The 20867-nt window shown below is 40.6% G+C and overlaps 3 protein-coding genes across 3 annotated transcripts; 1 reads left to right on the forward strand and 2 right to left on the reverse strand.

The window, feature by feature from the left end:
• Positions 1–487: 487 nt before the first annotated feature.
• Positions 488–4444, reverse strand: LOC145444348 (uridine phosphorylase 1-like). The gene is made up of 8 exons (XM_080322318.1): positions 4282–4444; positions 4120–4222; positions 3952–4064; positions 3601–3676; positions 2328–2398; positions 2127–2262; positions 1041–1190; positions 488–972 (listed from the first exon to the last, which is right to left on the reverse strand). The coding sequence occupies exons 1-8, from the start codon at positions 4393–4395 to the stop codon at positions 836–838; spliced, it is 900 nt and encodes a 299-aa protein (XP_080178444.1). The 5' UTR covers positions 4396–4444; the 3' UTR covers positions 488–835.
• Positions 4445–5220: 776 nt separating this feature from the next.
• Positions 5221–17924, forward strand: LOC145444334 (speckle targeted PIP5K1A-regulated poly(A) polymerase-like). Its single transcript, XM_080322301.1, has 10 exons — positions 5221–5536; positions 7419–7612; positions 7677–7780; positions 10070–10175; positions 11827–11970; positions 12025–12222; positions 13059–13257; positions 13326–13643; positions 14082–14267; positions 16798–17924. The coding sequence occupies exons 1-10, from the start codon at positions 5467–5469 to the stop codon at positions 17598–17600; spliced, it is 2322 nt and encodes a 773-aa protein (XP_080178427.1). The 5' UTR covers positions 5221–5466; the 3' UTR covers positions 17601–17924.
• A 1222-nt stretch (positions 17925–19146) lies between these two features.
• Positions 19147–20073, reverse strand: LOC145444352 (proteasome subunit beta type-5-like). The gene has a single exon (XM_080322321.1). It carries the CDS (start codon positions 20008–20010, stop codon positions 19237–19239), a length of 774 nt encoding a protein of 257 aa, XP_080178447.1. The 5' UTR covers positions 20011–20073; the 3' UTR covers positions 19147–19236.
• Between the last annotated feature and the right edge of the window lie 794 nt (positions 20074–20867).

Raw genomic sequence — 20867 nt, forward strand, 5'->3', positions numbered from 1 at the left:
ATCTTGAAGTAGCCAATTCCGCTCAACATAATCTGCATGCTACTTGCTGGATAACTTTCTATTTCAACTGTAATTAATTTAACATTGTCATGAAAATCGCTAGATCTACTACTGATATTAGCTACGCCGTTACTTCAACTATACTGCTTGAGCACCTCTGCGATGTGCATCCTGGACAGTGTTACGCGACAGTCCTTCGGGCTATTTCAAATTATTTTTAATTGAACCGCGTTGACGATTCGGGGTTACTTGTGACTACCCATAGACTCTCCTATCAATCCTCGCCGGAACGGTTCATATCGCAATTGACTTTCTTGTCGCGTTCGTTATTCAACGGCACACCTTGTGACTATTCCTTTTACGAAGTTTCATCGAATACAACCGGTACTGTAATTGGCCCGCTGTGTCATCGCAGTTCGCTTCAGTGCTTAGTTAACATCATGTCATCACTGGCGCATGCATCATCTTATAGCGTAAGCAATTTCAGTGCTTTGTCGCTCTGTTTAATATCGGTTTCATGAATGTAAGTATTGCGCTATATCAGCAAATTCGTTGGCTACATTTAAAGGCGACAATAAAGCACAGGGAAATGACTAAAGATAACGGCACGAATGACGTCTCCAATCGCATAGAGAGGCACCAAGACGGGAACTGCGATATGCTACGTCGATATCGTAGTTTAAATTATATATCTATGTATATTAACAGACTTGCACAGATTAAGGTTACCGAAAATAAGGCATAACACAGCACCAATAACACAGGAATAGCGCCGTTTCGTAATGCCACAAAAATGACTCCAGTGGTAAATACGGTGGAGAAATTTTTGCTCCATTCACGCCTCCAAGCATTCCTTGATGCACTCGCCAACGATTCGGAAGCTATTATTCTGCCAGAGCGTAACTTGTTCGGGTGTGATATCCACAATGTCGCCAAGCAAACGATTTAACAACGCAGGGCAGACGATTGCACCTGCGTATTCAATTCTCGGTTACGGAAATCGTTCGAACCAGGCGTAAGTAACGTCGCGGTACACTTACATCCTAACCCGGCTCGGGCGCAGAGCGCCGACAGACAGGTGCATTCCATCTCGATGTTTCTGATGCCGTATTCGTCGTGGACTCGGCGCAAGAAAGCCATCTTGTCGTCATTCGTGTACTCACAGAAGGCGCCATCGAGACGACTTTGTTCTAAATATTCGATATCGAAATTAAACCTCCACACCCACACCCTACTGTAACGTATGTTACACTAAAAGCACTGTCGTGACCCAAATTATATACGTTGTGACGTTAAGAGCTCATGAAAAAAATTCCCCGACCAAGATTATGTGCCGGTTACACCAGTGACATTGACAACAAGAACACCTATTCAGCATCTGCCTTGATGCGTGAATACGATCCTCGTGAAATAGTAGAATACAATGTACATTCTAGAACGGTCTTCCATTAAGAAGTGGCAACCAATGGTAGCCTACTCAAGCACAATTTGGAGTACGGTAACGGTTACCAAGGTGGCTTAAATTAAAACTAAATCCAGTAGAGACACACAGAAAACGGAAGGTTTCGCAAGTGCTCTAATGAGCGACTTCTAAACTTAGTCAAGGATGACAAGATATGGAAATTTATACACCATTCAATCTGCGATCACATCTAGTACTGTAAGAAAAAGAGTTGTTTGTTTCGTCAACCACAAGATACAGAACGAACTGATAATAATCATGCAAGCAACAGCAAGAACGAATTTTTGAATTGCCAAACTTGCATCAGATGGTATTGACAGGAAGACGATACGACAGGATTCACCAATACATATTTAGATGCAATATTCAACAATCATTTATTTCTTCCGGTTGAGTAGGAAAATAAAGTGATGCAATGAAAATAATGCAAACCTACCAGAAAAATAATTTTAATTTCACCAAATTTTTGAGGTAAGGATTGATGTGGCTTCGGAAACTGCAGAGAGGATGGACCAAAACGAAACTGTTCGTGTAAATAGTCAGAGTGAAAAAGAACTACTTGTGCACTTGGAAAAATTATTTCTTGCTAATCTTCTGACCGCACAATTTCGTTACTTTAAAAAAATGAAGTATCAGAAGAATCACAATTATAAACTTGTACTACCTTCGAAAAAGCCTTCAGCTGATATTGTATTTCCCATTGTTGAAGGTATTTCTAGTTTTTTCGCAACTTCAACCAGCCTGTTCCGCAGATCGTCAGACGTAGAGCAAGGAATGGATAAATCCTTTCCCATCACCACCTGCAAGGCATCGCAAGATGTAATTGGCCGACCTGGTTTGGTTATTGTGTAACAGACATGCTTACATAATTATACTCTTGCTTTAGCATTCCGTTGTGAGGCTTGTCCGTTATTATAATCGTGCCAGGTTCAACACCTAAAAAATGAAGACTCGAGAATAAGCATCTACATGACACTAGATATCTATTACAAGTGAAACATTTCCAAGAATAAGCAAAATGAGACTGAAAACTGTAAGACTGGGATCCAGAACTTCCATCCACATTATCAGGTGTGAAGGAAACTTCCGAAACTAATGATGACAAAACATCCAAATGAAATCAAATAATACGCTACACACGGGCAATAGCAGTAGAATAACTGTTGTCAATTCAAACAAACTACCAGAAAACCTACCCAGTACAACTAATCTGAAAATAATTATAACCAAATCATTTTGGTAACTAAACCAGTAAAGCAACCAGCTAGAGTGGTCAGTTGAATCACAGAAGCACTACATTACTGATCAGTCTAGGGCAAGTTTTTGTTGCAGTTAAATCCGTGGAAAGTTGCATTTATTTTCGACAGAGGTTGCAGTAAAAAGTTGCATTTATTTTTTCACAAAAGTTGCCCTAAAAGACCACATTTTCCTCGGTTGACTAAAGAAAAGGTCAACTCCACTTCCGAAATACAGTTTTCCGTCCACATTCTCTATAGATTGACTAAAAAAAAATGGTCAACTTTCCGGCTCAGCTCCCGAAATACTCATAAGAGCGTTACTTCAGTGCTGTTTTACGGTATTTCAGTCGAATTTGGCCGTGTATTTCCCCAAAATCAAAAATACTTTCATGAAAAATTGAAAAAGTTGCAAAATGTTGCAAAAAGTTGCATGAAAAAAAATGGACAAAAGTTGCACCATAAGATTCCTTCAAACAGCTTAAAACAGCATTCTACATATCTTCCGAGTATTTAGGAAGCTGCCGGAAGCTGTAAAATAAAGTTGCAAAAACTTGCCCTACTGATCACCATTCTTTCACAGAATAAATCCCACTGGAAGACGCAAACCTAGTGTTGTGTGCAATCGAAGGCTGCTCTTAAGCAATTCAGAGAGTTTCTGACGAATAAAATATTTTGAAGCATGCGCATTGTGCAACTAGGAGCGAAGATTAACCTTATTTGGAAAATCTTACACTGTAGGCTAATCAATGCAAAGTGAGAAGTTATGGTATAAAAAACACAAAGTACACAGATGGCAGTTTAGAGTTATGGCGGGACAAGCTACCGTCACCTTTGCTTTTGTACCAAGTGAAGTGATACCAGTATTGTCACTGAACCCTAGATTTCATTTTGATATCTCACCTAGGCCACCGCTCGATCCAATTCTAATTATCTTGACATCGGTTGTGCATTTCGCATAGTGTAGCAACTTGATTATCTGTTAAAATAAGAAAAAACTTCAATATCGCAACAAACAATATATTCATAATGACAAATTTATTGCAATCCAACACATTTGACTGACTCACATCAGGAGGTATGGAGGTTAACCTAATTCGAAATATATAAATATTGTAATGTAATAATGACAAGTGTACAGACTCGCGAACAGCATAGAACAACACATCTACTGATAAGAAAACCACAACTACCCTCCAAGTTGGCAACTTGAACTTAAATGTACATTGTGCATATAAGATAATATAGACTTACCTCATTTAGAGCTACTGATAGTGATGGTTGACCGATACCATGGCTGAATATCAATACTTTGCCGACCTTGAATAACGAGTATCGCCCAGCTGACTCTCCAATATCCTTTGGTTCTGCAAAGATGAATAAAGAAAGCCTAATCTCTAATATAATTTCATGATGTCTCACTATTATTGTCGTCCAAAATAGAATTCTTTGGATGTCCAAGTTTTTCGTACATTTCGACAGCAAATGCTTTCATTCTTGATGATTTTCCTCCGGTACAGACAAACTATAAAGTCAAGCATGGTCAGACTGTGTACTAATTCAATATTATCAAATATACAGCACCTTGACATCACCAAATTTCGCAGGCAGATCATCACTTGCGGAGATTCCAAAATGATATAGATAGTCATGTGGACCCAGGTTGGGATTCTTCAATCGAAAGACGTTATCAACCATTGCTTATACAATTAGAAGACAAACTAATGGAGAGCGACATTTCATATGTACAATTTGTCTAGTAACATTTATCACAATTCACGCATTTGCATATACTTCTCCGCTTTTCTCATTCTGCTTTCTCATTCAATTCAGTTATAGTCTCTTGGCTCTTCATAGACAATTGCATAAGGACTTGTCGTAGTTTGGGCGATATGTGGCCTATTTAACTACCGAATAATTTACTTACGACCAATTCACCAAGGCCATGAACTCACTACGTAACCGTAGGCCACAATCCAAGCGACCATAACAGACGTTTTTCATAATTCCAGTCAGAATCGTATGGATTCCCTCATAATTCGAATTTCCTGAACTAGGCTACATGAGTCGACGGGCCGAAGTTCGCGGCTATTGACGAGTTGGGCGGCTAAGAAAAATCGCTTACCCGACATAAAACGCTAACCCGACAATAAAAAACAACTCGCCCACTGCAAGCAAATAACGACGCCGACCTCACACAAAACAAATACACCGATCAAGTACTTTGCTTCTAACATCTGCAAAGTCTTTCAAGCTTGCAACCGCTGCAATAATGATAGAAAGACTACAAGCTGATAGCGATATTTCTCAACGAGAATCACAAAATTTTGTATAATTTCATTCATGAATTATTCGATCTATTGTTTGAAGATATGACGTTTCTACTAAATCTAAGCGCATGGAAACAGTGTTGGATATGCCTCTTAAATTTACATGCTCTTTAATTAAGATATGTAGTTCAAGGCGGGGGTTTGATCGAGACACTACTCCACTTCGATTTCCTCTAATCTCGTCTCTGTATATTCATTTTGTGATATTTAGACCTGATGAAAATTCGAAGATGCAGTTGATGTTTGTTTGTTTGTTATCATCATGATAAGGTTGACTAGTCAACCGAGATATTGCGAAATACACTGTACGATTTGTTTTCGTCTGCGTCGCGGCAACGACGAACGAGAAATCTAAAGGCGAATAAGGAATAACTCTTGTAGAGGAAAAGTCTGAAATTTCCAGGAAAAAACTGTCATACCTGTCACCTGTGGTGTGATCATGAGTGCGAGAAAATCCTCCAAGGTTCCTCAGTTTTTCTGTAAAACATGCAACGTGGGAGCTCCCAACGGTGAGTCCATTCTATAGTGTTGATCGAATACCCGTATAGCACTTACTAGCAGAGCAGCAGTTGCTTGCCATTAATCTACTTATAGTGGTCGTTGCATAGCACGTTACAGTATTGCCCTTCCAATGAAATTTATGGCCCGCAAAGAGCCGAATGGAACAACTCTTTTCGTAAATCGGCATATTGTGCGCGAAGTGCGCATTGATTGTAATTGTAAATGCAACGATTATTGGCATAGACTACTCAGTTATCATTGGTATTTCATCAAATTTGTAAGTGCGCGACAACGCAGAATACGAAGAAGATTTGCATTTGGAACATACGGTATCGTCACTTTGAAATCGTCTATGGAAATCAAGTTTTTGTAAAATATACAATTTTTGGCACTTCTTCGATGGCAGTCAGAGATCGAAAAGTGTTCACCATGATCACCAATGTCTGTTTTCCATGAACACGAACAAAAATTTATAAACGTCAAAATAAATTGTTGTTTTTTGTGCCTTTGGAGAGACGGATATTAGGGCTCCGAAGCCCTGGTGAGAACCCTGTATCCACGTGCTAGAAATTTTTTGAAAGTTAATGAATGAATTCGGTCAACAATAATGTTAGTTTTATATATTGTGGGTCGCCTCTGTATACCGCTGGGCTCATTTGGCCAGGACATGATTAATCGGCTCTTGGATATATCAATATCGAATATTTAAGTGCACATATGCGTCTATCATTTTTTGCAAAGGTTTCATCTCCGACGATCTTTCTGCGGTAGCAGACACGATATCGCATGTTGGACGACACGTTCTCTCACGATTACGAATTTAGTTAGACTTAATTCCGTCAATTTCAGGGGAGGAGGCACCAATACTAAAATCAAGAAATTGAGTGGCAATAAATCGCACGAAATGCCAAGAAAAAATATTCAAGTCAAATAAATCCGCCACGAAATATTCTACTTTATGGTCATAGGCTATATGAAGATCTACGAAAATTATGGCTCCGCCAATGCGTCGGAACTGATATTTTAGCCATCAACATAGCCTACTACTACTACAGTTCGCGGTCGGGCTGATCAAATTTCAGGTTCATCTTTCAAGTTAACAATATATTACCTGGGTAATGTAATTTTTGATATTATAACTAATTTCGAGAATTACTTCACGGGCCACTCAAAACCTTTTCGCGGGCCATGGGTTGGCCTCCCCAGTTCTACAACGATATTCGTTTTACAGCGATCGATATGACGCAAAATACTCAGAGAGTTACGGGGAACACGACTTGACCTCAATACCGATTTTGGTCTTTGAGAGCGATTTTGGGTGTTTTCAATTGCCCTGACCAGATTTTTATTTATATTTTCGGAATCAATGCGAAAGTAGCTTTCAATTGAAACCGGTCAATTCAAATTTTGCACTTCACAAGCTATAGGATTACCCATAATACTTATATCCACATGCCAAGGAGTTGGAGTCCCCCTAATTTTTCCCTTAATGAAGTTGACATCACAGAAATTTTCAACGCCTTCTGGCGTCGGAATTGTAAAAACACTACTAGCTATATTCGTGGTTGTAGTTTGTTAACATGTTTCAGACTCGACTCCAACTACTTTAATAGGAAGCCATTGACTTTGAAATGTCCTTGAAAAATTTCTAACACTAAATAGAGTAGGATTTTTACAATAACAATCATGATCAGTTGTCCTATTATCTGGTGACTCCCATTCTATTACAATCGTCAGTTTATCCATCTATTTGAAGTTGGCATGGGTGGTCAAGCTTACAGACTCCACAAATGGCAATGATTTTTTACTCATCGGAATAATATGTTGAAACCGTACCTCTTTCTAGCTTCACCCACCCACTTGACTATACCAATCTTTTGAATCTTTCAGAAGCCTCATTCCAATCACATTTGGCTGGCAAGCGGCATACTCAGAACGCCAAAAAACTGGACACCATTGAAAGGGAAGCCAGGAAATCGGTGTTTGTCGCAAACTGCATGCATCTACCAGTGGCCGAGCTTGCGCTTGCGGACTACTTCTTAAAATTTGGCTCGGTGTCAAAAATAACCGTGGACAAAAACAGGGTAAGGCTTGTCGCCGAAATCATGCTCTGCTTTGCCCCGACGAAAAGCTATTATTCACCATAAGGGTACTTTCGCAATCGTGGAGTTTGATGATGAGAGTTCTGTTCCTAAAGTACTGGAGCGTGAAGAGCACGAGGTGGCAGGAATCAAGCTTGTGGTAAAACCGAGGTAAACATGGAACTTGGAGATGATTTTATATAACAGTCACTATCTACCTACTTACACTTTTCCGGATGACACGAGAAGTAGGTTTACCTACTTCAGGGTTACACGTAGTAGTTATGTTATTACTAGACTACTTCCACCACTTCTACTGATTGGAAAGTAGTTTTCTGATATATCTGCATTACTTTTATGAGGGAAATCGTCATAATAACTGGGCGAAATAGCACATGTATGGCAGTAACTGAATAGGGTTTTGAAAACTGCACCTATTTGTCACATCATCAACTATTCACTCCATCATTTATAATATTGTTATACTGTTACTGTCTATATTATATTAATCTTATGTACAGCGCCCTAGTGTCTAGGGTAGGAATGATATTGCTATAATCGGCACTTAAGAAATTATGATGCTGTTATTATGTTATTTATTCACATTAAAACTGGTAAATACGCGCACAATCCGAAGAGCAACATTAAGGAAAATGTCAAGATTGAAATAAACAAAGCCAAATTGATATTCCTATGCAATACATGAATTTTTGCCTATTGTTAAAAACCATGGGTTCCCAACATTTCTTACACCTTGGCTCGCTTCGAAAGTTTTGAAAAATTAACGGCACCCTATTTTTTCAATCTGCAGCAGACTCATGAGTCAGAACTGTTGAGCATTAAACACAATGCTTTTTGTATGACCCCCCCTGAAAAAGGCTCATGCCCCCGCTAGAGGTATACCCTTGATATAGACCAGACGTCTCAAACTCAAATGTGCTCGCGGGCCAATTTCCTAGTTTTTGATGACGCCGCGGGCCGCAGCATCAATAATAATGATATTCAATATTGTTCCAAGTATGCCTTATTTGACGGGACCTTGTCCGACAGGCATTCCACAAACGTGGAAATGTAATTTACCATGGTATTATTCACGCTTTTTGACACGAAAAAAATGCACATTTTCAAATACTTGAATAAAATTGTCTTTGTGCCGGGCCTATTTTTTTTATTAATTTATGAGTTGGAGACATCATGCGAGACGATGCATGACATCGTAAAACTGTCCGTGGACCTTTGACGTGCCACAATTTGATGTAGAATATTTTAAAATCTACTTTGATTGATTTGATATGAGAGCATATAAGCGGTATAGCCTAATCCTGGTTTTGATATAGTCGTGATAATTAGGCTATGGGCTATTGTTACTGTCATTGAAAAAGTCAAACTAAATCAGCGTCTGATTTTGCCTTCGATTATTATTGGAATATATCAATAAACTTGAATATAACCATTATTGAGCCATAGTAATAGTATTTGCTTCGTAACCTTTTTATCAACCCCCACCCCTTGTGCTTCCAATGAGACTTATCGTAACCCGTCCATTTTCAACACAATTTCTGATGGTCTATATTAAAATCAAAATAAAGCCCATTAACATAAAATCGCACGTGTCGCGAAGACTATTTTCCAGTTGAACAAATGGGCCAAGAAATATTCCAGATAGGCCTAATTCCAAAATCGATCTCGTACACCTCGCTTGGCTGTTTCCTACCCCGATGGGGTCTACGGGCCCTGATTGAGGGCCCCTGGAAAATAAATGTCCAATTGGCGAAGAATTCATTGGTGTTACAGCTGTTGAGCGTAGGCCTACTACTACATTACTCACCACCGATAATAACATGGATAACGAGAACAACACCCAACATATAACCAACTATAGCCAACTATGCGTCACGGAATGCCAATGTTTGCCATACTGACCTGATCCAAAACCTATATACTCGACGCAACGCAAGCTACGGCATTTTGATATATTACTATTCCCCATGACAGTTTCATAGATTGTTTAGTCCGTAGGATTACCAAGTCACCGTTCCGAGGCGCAAGTCCTTCTCTGACCCGATTTAACTCGAGTCATTTTTATTTAATTACTCAGTCAATCCGAAATCGAGCAGTTTTACGAGAGGTCGCACCAAACCAAATCTCAATTTTCAGCCACGAATTATCAACGGGTCATGTTTTATCATCATTAACTGGAAATGTGACGTAATACCTGATCTCCTACCGCATGGTAGTTTTTAAAATTGATGTGATCGTGAAGTTTGTTGAGATTTCAAGGATTTTTAGAGTAGTTTTTGGGTGAACTATGAGCTCTTATATCTAAAAACGTTTTATAGCACATTGTTGAACACTTGAAATTCCAAAATGCCGTCGCGGGCCGCACAAAATGCTCTGCTGGGGCCGCATCCGCGGGCCGTGTGTTTGAGACCTCTGATTTAGACGCTATCCATTTTCTAGGGAGACAAAGTTGCCCTCAACAAAGAAACCTGAAGTAGAGAACCACGAGATCGTTCACAAGCAGATGCAACGCGAGGTCTGGAATCTGCTTTTGAATGCCAACGATGTAAGTGACACCGTAGAGTTGATTAAATTGAATGCAAAATTCTCTACACTTATTTTATTGTTGTACAAGATACGAGAGTGCTTACAAAAGGACTGGAAATGTTTGAATATGACAATGTTCAACCGTTATCCATCAGCGACCAGTAATGTAAACAGCTGTAACAGGACCAGGGGTAGTGGTCACCCATATAAACACTCCCTTCTTTGCTGCACAGTAGAGCTGTTCAAAAATGAAATTTCAAATTTCACTGGCTACATGATAAAATTATTAGGTTGGCTAAAATAACGCTGTACACCAAATTTGGCCCAATTCCAACCAGTCTAAGCGACTTTCTTGTAGTGGTAAGTTTTGGATTTAAAAAAAAATTAAAATTCTCCTGTGCCCACTCCATAAGATTGTTAGGCTGTCAATAGAGATGATGCACACCAAATTCGGTTCAATTCCAACCAGTAGAAGTGAAGTTATTGCAGTAGAAAGTTTGGATTTGAATAAAATAGTATTTACGGTGACTAACTCTCATTATTTATTATAGAATCATAGAATTAGAAATTGTTCTGCTGCAATAACTTCGCTTCTAGTGGTTGGAATTAAGCCAGATTTTATGTGCATCATCTCTACAGACAGCCTAACAATTTTATCGGGTAGACAGAAAAATTTGAAATTTTACTTTTATATAATAAATCCAAATTTTTCAACTGCAGGAATTTCGCTTCTACCGGTTGGTATTGAGACAAACTTTGTGTGCAGCGATTTTTAGCCAACCTAACAATTTTATCTCATAGCCCGTGAAATTTAAAGAAAAAGGACTTTTTGAACAACCCCGCACTGTGATCATTTTTCATGACTTTCCTGAAGGAAGACAATTTAGATTTTTAGTAGAATATTGTCCGGGTCTGTTTTCGAGCTTTCGTACATATTATGCATCTATACACAACACATCATAAGTAGGGTTCGATAGGAAAAAATCAAGTACCTGGCGGATTGAAGTGTTTGAGTTCGGCGGGGGGATAGCGTAGCGGTGACGATAAGCGCCTACAAATTTTCCGGACCTGGTTCGATTCCCGTCAAGGGTTTACATGGGCCCCTCTTACCCCGCCGTTGCCGTGCTTACTGCGACAAAAAAGCCCAGAAAAATACCTGACGAAAGAAAGCACTTACAAGGAATGGAAAGAACTCGTAGAAAGGGCCGCGGCTTCAAAAAGATCAACATCGAAAAGAACTGTGACATCGGGCACTCTAGGCCGAGGTGGATGTTAGATTAAAAGGATCGCTACTGATGCGTGTCGTTCGACATCCTCCTGTCTGTTCATGATATCGCATTGGACATTGTGTGTGACTTGTTCAGATGAAAAATATAACTCCAACGATTATTATTATTGTACCTTTTGTGATATCAAAACAATATAATGACGTGGAAAGTTGAAAATTTGATCGTTTTTGTGACCAAAAGGAAAATAACTGAAACTAATTTTGCATTTCTTGACCACGAGCCCACGACTATTCTTTAAAATTGACTACTCCAATAGCTGTGTCCAGCCCTAATCGTGAGTTACAGCGTACAGACTTTCTTGATTGCTTGCTGGATGATCTTGGATTTTATCGCCATAAGATTCTTCACAATTGCAAGTGCAGCTTTACTTTTGCATCACAGATCGGCGATCAGTTTGCTGTCATACAGCGAAATCTCTCATTAAATGACGAAGAAAAATATGTCAGAGGTCTGCTTTGTCGACTTCTCGTAGTTGCCTTCGAGGAAGTGTTCCATTCGTGCAAAGTCGAGCCGTTTGGTTCTTCTGTGAGTGTGCGCAGACTCCGGCGATGTCCTAGGCTTTGAAAGTGCACTTTTTAGGTCAACGGAATCGGATTCCACGGCTGCGACGTGGACTTGAATTTATCGTTTCAATCGATAGATCGGGAAAACGCGCTGCAGTTTCTTCGGCAAGGCGACGAGCAGATCGATAATAAAGAAGACGGTGAAATCGGTGATGCGGAGGTTCTACGAGTTGCCGCTTCCATTATTAAGAATTGCGTCCCTGATTGTTGCCAGGTAATTGCTCCGGATAATGTGTATTATTATTGCACTGTGAGGCAGGGTTGTAATGACTCGAGACTCGATTTTTTTGGTGACTCGACTTGACACGAGTCAATTTGTGTATTGACTCGACTCGTACTCAAGTCATTGCGCATGACTCAGACCAAGTCATATGACTCGAGATTGGGTCTACCAAGGCAGGCCTTTCATTGCAATTTCGAAGAATAATAAAGTTATCACACTATTATTATTTCGTCTATCATTACTGGTACTTGAAAATGCTAACAGTAACTGTTAAAAGTGAGGAAAATTAGTATATTATGAATGCGACGCATTCGATATCACCGAGCAGAGTTGTAAAAAGTGGGTTTCACATGACATTAGCTCGGAACTGAACAGTCAACACAATGACTTGGACTCGACCCGTTTCTCCTTGACTTGGACTAGGGTTTGACTCGCTGGTGAATTGAAAATGGCTTGACTTGACTCGAGTCAAAACCATGAAGTAAGATTGACTTGTGACTTGGAACCTTGTCACTTGGTTACAACCCGGCCATTAGTATTGCCTATTTTGCTTACGCATCATCGATCAATTTGGTAGAATTAGATCCGGTAATCAGTAACTAGGCGAACGTTGTAAGCAAAACGCTTTGAGACTACGACACAGACACTGATTTATTGCAGTTTAATTCAGTTTGGTATTCATGCATTCCTTTAAATCACCCGATTACCTAACGAATTATTCAAACCTTAAATTTCTTGTATACTCTCAGAGGTTATATTATTTTCTATCATTATCTGCTCAAATCTGTGCGAAGTTAATTTGAAGGCGTGTGTTTGTCGTCTGTTAGGTTCGAGCGATTCTGTCTGCAAGACGTCCCGTCGTGAAGTTTCGTCATAAAGCGTCCGACATTTGCTGCGACTTGTCTGTCGGAAACCAACTCGCCATTCGCAATACGGAATTTATAAACCACATTTGTGAAAACCTTCCTTATTTCACTCCGTTACTGCAAACTGTCAAACTGTGGATGAAGCATTGGAATCTGGCTGGTAATGTAATTCTTCATTAAACTCTTACACGTCCTGCTTTTTATATGCCTCCTGTCTGTATTTATCAGGTTCTTCAAAAGCCGCTAGTCCACTGCTCAACAACTATGCTGTATGTATGATGGTCCTTTTCTACTTGTATAAGACCAGTGCCTTATACACCATAGACGAACTCAGGGCAAAAGACGATGACCTGAAACCATGCGTTATCGAGAAATGGGATTGTAGTTTTTCAAAGTTGAATCCGAAGAAGGAATCCGTGTCTTTGTCAATACCCGATATTTTTTCCGGTTTCTTTAAATTCTATGCGAAATTTGAGTTCTCAAAGCATGTCATGTGTCTGAAAAGCGGAGAATTGCAAGACGTGAAAAGCTGCACGGTCAATAATGGTAAATTGAATGCGATCAAGCTACTGTTGGAAGAACTATCGATTGATGTGACTAGTGTGTAGTGAAGCCGTATTTTCCGCTCTAATTTGGCTTTGTAAAACATTTGATCCGGATCCCAGAATATAATAGAAAGCAAGTAGATAAGAAAATAAGGTAGACCCAAAGAATCTGATTGTCTTGTAGGTTCAGGACCCAAGAGCAGTGGGAACAAGTCTTATGGGTCACATGCGGTCTTTTTATTCCTATCATGCTTGGTCTGGTTACTTGAGACCCATTTGTTTATCGTAGAACAGTTGTGGATATGGAACTATATCGCTGAAGTATTGCCTAATGTCAAATTGCCTGAATGGATAATAGAGGAAATTATTCTGCCCGTAGTTAGTGAACCCTACCGCATCTGCAATGGAAAGAGCATTTATGAACCCTATCTGGTTGCAGATGATGTATCGTATCCGTTCAAAATTGGTCCACTGAATATACGAGACCCCTTCGAATTGAACCACAACATAGCAGGGAACGTTGGGAAGAAGCACATGATAGTATTTGCGAAATGCATTCGGAATGCGGCATTAGCGTGCGACATGAAGATATACAGGAATCCTCCAAATCTTGGCGCGGCTGCAGGTAAGAGCCATTCGTATCAAAGAGTATTTATGCTATTAAACCGGTTGTCAATATATTAATATCACATTACGTGAAAATGTTTTATTGAGAATAATATATGGGATGTGAGTGCAGGTGGTCCATGTAGTCAGCGTTGCTACTCAAGTAGAATAAAGTCATAAATTTCTCCTTAATTACAAATACATGTAGAAATTATGCAGAGGTGTCAAAACTACTTCCAAGTGGAAGTAGCAGATGAAGATCTAGAAACTCGAAAGTATCCAATTAAGTGGTTTCAAAATGTGCATTTGGCCGATGGGCAATGTTCCCTCAAATTTTTCTGCACGGTCCCTTGGACGACAGTGCGTTACTTACTGCGTGCAGCTTAGAAGGAACATTGCCGATGGGTCACATACTTTTCGCAGTTATTGAGAGATGGCCACTTATGAAATTGCAGGATGCATCTCTCGACTAATGCGGAATGACCAATCACGCTACCAAAAGATGTAAGTAGAAATAGTCTAAAAGCATAACTACTTTAGTAAGCAAGTACTTTGTCACTGACCACCTCTGGATATGATCCAGCAGTACTCAGAGGCACTTGCATAGCCACTTGGCCAGGGGGTGCGCAAGGCGCCTATGCCCCTCCAGATTCTTGACTTGATCATTGAGAATGTTATGTTGCTCCATTTATGTTGGTATCCTTTGACTCAGATTTGTATAGGACTAGTAATTATCAGAGTTGTAATGACTTGAGTCGCGATTTTTTAGTGACTCGACTTGACTCGTCATTTTTTGAAAGGTGTAAAATGACTCGACTGCTTCCATAAAGAATATAATGCCAGTTTTACATCACCTGAAACACAATTTGGTATTTTTAAGTTAGTTTTGCCTAAACTGTTCCAGTAGAAGCAGAAGTAGGGATCACCCAGGCTGACAGTGATGTGCATCCATCCGAATACTAAAATACTGAAAACTTGAAAATTGAGTAGTTTGGCATCAAAAGCCGTTCGAGCAGAAGCGGAGCTAGTCTAAAAATGCAAAACCTACCCAAGAAATGGTCAATTTACTACAGGGTTGTAATGACTCGAGTCGCATTAGTATATTATGAATGCGAACCATTCGATATCACCAAACAGAGTTATAAAAAGTCGGTTTGACAAGACTTACTCTGGACCCTGAGAAGTCAACACAATGGCTTGGACTCGAGTCATAATACCATGACTCGGACTCGAGCCTGTGCTCGCTGACTTGGACTCAGACTTGACTTGGTAGTGAATTGAAAGTGACTGGACTTGGCTCTAGTCAAAACTATACAAGTGAGATTGACTTGTGACTCGGAGCCTCGTGACTTGGTTACAACCCTGATTTACTACCACCTTTGTCTGTGAATATCCTTTCGAACCTGCCTTGTTCCACTTATGGCTACGACGCAGGGTTGTAATGACTCAACACAAGTCACGATTTTCTGATGACTCGACTTGACTCGAGTTATTTTTTCAAAATACAGAAATGACTCGACTCGAGTCAATTTCTGTATTGACTCGACTTGGACTCAAGTCATTGCGCATCACTCGAAGCAAGCCATATGACTCTAGACTCAGACGGCCAAGACCGACATTACATTGTAATTTCGAAAAATAGTAAAGTAATCACCCTATTGGGATTTCGTCTATTGGTACTGGTACTTGAAAATGCGACTAAAAACTGTGAGTGAGGGAAATTACTATATTATAAATGCGAACCATTCGATATCACCCAACAGAGTTATATAAAGTGGGATTAACAAGACTTTAACTGGAAACTGAGCAGTCAGCACAATGACTTGGACTCGGGTCATAATTAGGGCTGGGCAAAATCGAGTACCTGAGTGATTTGATTCTGAATCACGTATTATGCTTCGACTCGAGTAATAGAGTACCACTGATTATGACGTCAAAACAGGATGTACTGTGTCAAAGTTCAAATATGTACCTTTTATGCCACCACAAAGAACATAATGCCTTGTATCCGTTACAATAGAGATGCTTTGGTATATTTTTGACCATGCCGATTTCATTGCACTTCTTGACAATGTTGTGGGATGATTGTGACTTCTGAAATGTGCTATTTCTAGTTACGTTCGCAGCTTTGTACTATGTCTCGGATGCTGCGACACGATCAATCAAGGTTTCAAGGCTCCCTCAATGTAAAATAGTATCAAAACTATAATTCTCGTTAGGAAATTAACTTGTCAGTTGCGAGGAGCGTACAATTTCATTACTCGAGAAAATCTTCTTTTACTACTCGACTCGAATAATTAAAATAAATACTCGATTCAGATTCGAGTACTCGAATCATTGTGCCCAGCCCTAGTCATAATACCATGATTCGGACTCGAGCCTCTGCTCGCTAACTTGGACTCGGACTTGACTCGGTAGTGAATTGAAAATGACTCGTCTTGACTTGAGTCAAAACTATAAAAGTGAGATTGACTTGTGACTCGGAGCCTTGTAACTTGGTTACAACCCTGCTACGGCATCAACGTGTACCAAATTACTTGATTTTACAGCCAGCTCTTCAACCAGAGAGGCTTGGGGCGTACTGAGCTTATTCGTCGACCATCACGTGAAGAGAACTCCGACTAGCCCCAAACAGAAGACCGTCGTCGCTGACATCGTTCGCATTGACGTCTCTGACACCAGCCCTTCGCAGAAGCATAGCCTGCCAGGGTTGGTCGTGACTATTTTAACAGACGTGTTCATGATCGACGTTGTGCGAGGCTCGATAAATGAGCAGACGCTCTTCGATGGCGTCGGAGCAGAAAAACCTATCGCTACTGACGATACCTCGGAAATATCAACTCCATCTAGAAAACGCCACATCGAAGATGACAATCCCAGCCCGAAACGGGCAAGATTGCAAATCAGCTCGCCGGAAGCTGCGGAATTAAACGAGAAAGCGACATCGAGTAATGGCAGCACACTAGACGACCTTCCCCTCGATTTCAAATGCCGGGTGACGCACAGAGTGTGGGAAGGACGGCGGAAAATGAGAAGGCGGCTCGTGAAGCCGGCCGTTCGCGACGTTATCGATCTAGAGAGGCAAATTTCGCGGTTGTTAGTCTCGGAATCGCAAAGTCTAGATGGCAGCATCGACGGGACTCCAGATATCTCGACTCTGTTCGCGACTACTCTTCGTGTCACCGCTGAGGCAGGGAATCAGTTGGTACTCTCGTTTAGATATGATACAACGTCTGGCAGTCGTGGCAATCGGGACACTGAGCAGGATTTTAAAAATATGGTCCACCACTTGTGCTTGTCGCTGCCTGGCATTGTGAAGAAATGTTTGCGAAATACAGCAGGCGGTACGTGAAATGCAGACGGCTCGGTTGGTCGCGGATAAGGCTTGGCGAAATCAAGTCCTTCAGTTATCACTCATTACGACGACATAAGTGTATTGATGATGTGGATAGTTCTAGCACTGCCTTTTATGTGACCACAAGGAAGTGATGGCACTTCTAAACCACAAAGACCATAATTTGTCATTGCCTACTGTGACTCTATGCAACACAGTTTGGATGCTATGCTGCGATATCATTGAATGAGGTCTCAAGGCTTCCGCGTCGGGAGAAAAGTGACTTCTTTCTGGATTCGACTCGAATTATTTCAAGAAATAGTCGAGTTGGAGTTGATTACTCGAATCATTGTACCCGTCACGGCTTTGATAAGTAGTCTTGTTCAATTGTATTGCCGGATAACGGAAAGCTTTTTGTTTGAACGGTGTTTCCCTATCTGTGGTCCGCGAGCGCACTGAAAACTGACAGAAGAAATGACGATATTACATTTCGACTTGAAAAATAGTGTAGTGCAAACGATTGCCGTATCTGAGCTTTTGGAATCATCTCTGATTCTGTTAGCTATAACTAAATTCTGTTGCATTGCATTTCTCTGCTCCTGGCGCCATCAAAGCCGAACAAACATTAGCACGTTCAATCACAATTTACATTCTGCGACTTTATTAGCAGATTAAGGAGTCTTGAGCTTTTATGGTGATATCATGAAGTGCATTTGACATCACTTTTTTAATATAGTATCTTGTTATTTACAAATCGGTACGTAGTTTTGTGAAATTATCGGCTAGGGTCAGTGCAAAGAAATATTGGGTCGGTGACTGCCTTAAGACTGGTTCTGGGTCGGTGACTGCCTTAAGACTGGTTCAAGTCGTACTGGTGCAGCATATACAATACATTCAGACAGGTATACGATTTGCGGTCCTTTGTAGACAATAGTGTTTGGTACTACATTGCCAATAATATGTGCAAGAAAGTTGGAAGTAAAACTGCCTGAAGTTATCAGTACTAGTTTACTTTTTGGTAGGTGAACAGCTGATAATTTGTTGAGACGAGGCCTATTCTCTGATTCGTCAAATGGTGTTACAAGTGCCAGAACCAACCAGTAATCAACATCCAGATAACTATTATTATCATTCAAAAGGGCCAGCTGCTTATCAAGCGCCCCATTAACTAGAAACGAATGAATTCAATTGAATGGAGGGAGATATTGAATCAACTAAAAGGCTGATTTTGAATTTGACCACATGAGAATTTACCAACACCGACTGTTCTTGGCCTCAGGATTTAGCATCGTACAGGAAATAGCAATATTGAATAATATAAAGTTTGGTTACTCTGGGCAGGACGTTGGATGAGACTGAAATTTTGACTATGATGAACTAGAAACATGGAGAAGTTGAGATATGTCTGTACCTACCCCACAGAACATTGTGAATGTCATTCCGCTCGAAAATAGCGTACATTGCTAAAGCCCCATACTTTGTTACACATTGTGTTAGACTGCACACCGATCAAACCGTGCCTTGATTTCCTTGTTGAAGTTCACAAAATGCTCATTACACAATGTCTGGTCAAAAACTTCAATTTTATTGATAGAATGGAAATCACAACGGTAGCTCGGTACAAGTTCAGTAGTAAACCGAAACCAGTCCAAAATCACTTTTTCTGTTTATAGTGGATGTCTAGCACATCGGTTTGCGATATAAATTCCCAGCCGGTTTCCTTCATGTGATACAAATTCACTACGCCCCCACTGTAGGCATCTCTGTGAGTGGCGTGGTAAATCGATCTTTTCCCGAGATCCAGCGCTTCCGCAACTGATAAATCGTAACGATACCCCGAGTCCATAACACCATAGGCGTATGTCGACCCGGACCCGACCGAGAACATGTTGCCTTTAAGACGTTGTCCATCGCTGTCGACGTAGAACAACCCTGGTCCGTGCTTGTCCCAACCGCAAATCATTGTACCCATAGACAATCCCATTCCTTTGTAATTGTAGACCATGTTTGCGAGAATTTTTGATGCGGCGGCCACTGATATCCTTTCCTTGTTACGAAGCTCGTAAATACGACATTGCTTTGCCAGCACTCTCTCCCAGAACATGCAGTCGGCAGCTCCACCGGCCATGGTTCCGAGTAAATACGGATTGATTTCGATCACTTTCTTGACAGTTTGCGACGCAATGTAGGGTCCCGCGGTGGCCCTGGAATCGACAGCCACGACGACACCATGCTGAAATTTGAAAGCCAACGTCGTGGTGCCGTGGTTGAATTTGATGCCCTTGCCGTACTTTGAATCTGTTAACTCGCGGAGATGCAACGCTGGGTTGATGACTTCTGGAATCTGGAATTCGACGCCTTCATCCCTCGGAGCTTTTAACGATAAAGGTGCGAAAGCATCCAGACTACATTCTTCAATCATAGCCATCTTAAACCTGAGGTTTCATCAAACAAACATTAAATGTCTCTTTAAAAAATCTTGATAAAATCAGATAGTTGTAATAGAATTTTTCTTATCAATACCAGAGACACAATTTGATAAATAATCCGCTAGTGTAAGACACAGGCCAATTCCACCTAGATTAGGGGTGCCGGTGTCCTGCGGGCTGGTTTCGAGTGGCCCGTGCAGTAATTTTTGAAAGTAAGCTATATAATTAAAAATTAAATTGCCCACATTATTATTGTGAACTTGCAAGGTCAACCAATAATATGAATAGCAAGACCGCAAAATGGTGGCCAGGGGAGGCGAGAGGGGACCATGACAGCACCACATTTTTCTTGAAGCGAAGTATTTCGCGGCAGATTTAATCAATTTTTCTTCGATAGATTTAGTACCACTAGATCGCCATTTCTTTAGTTAGTACCCTATGGTGCCCGAAATTAATACAGTAATTAGTCTAGCTGTGTCCACAATACTGAGAAGGATCATTTCTGGTATCGTTAGAAGCCTGAGAGAGAGAGAATTTATTTAGTTCCATATAAATACATATGAATAGAAAATCGGATTTGAGATGCTTCAGACTAGTGGTATGCAGCCTGTGGTACCAGCATTCCGTCGCTGCAACTTAACATATAAATCAAACTGACATTATTGTGCGCTCAGTCGCACCAACTCTACCCATCGTATCGGGAAATCCCAACTCTTGTTTGTTTTATCATAATTTCGTGATCGGTGATCTCAAAACACCGTGCAGCATGCACAAGATTGCGGCCCTGTGGATATACGCAGGTCACGCAGGTATAACGCAGGTCTCACTCTGCATTATGTCTGGGGTGTGTTCACGT

Source organism: Botryllus schlosseri, chromosome 8, assembly GCF_051294905.1.
Source record: "Botryllus schlosseri isolate E-star chromosome 8, Bs_hap1, whole genome shotgun sequence".
Taxonomy (NCBI): Eukaryota; Metazoa; Chordata; class Ascidiacea; order Stolidobranchia; family Styelidae; genus Botryllus; species Botryllus schlosseri.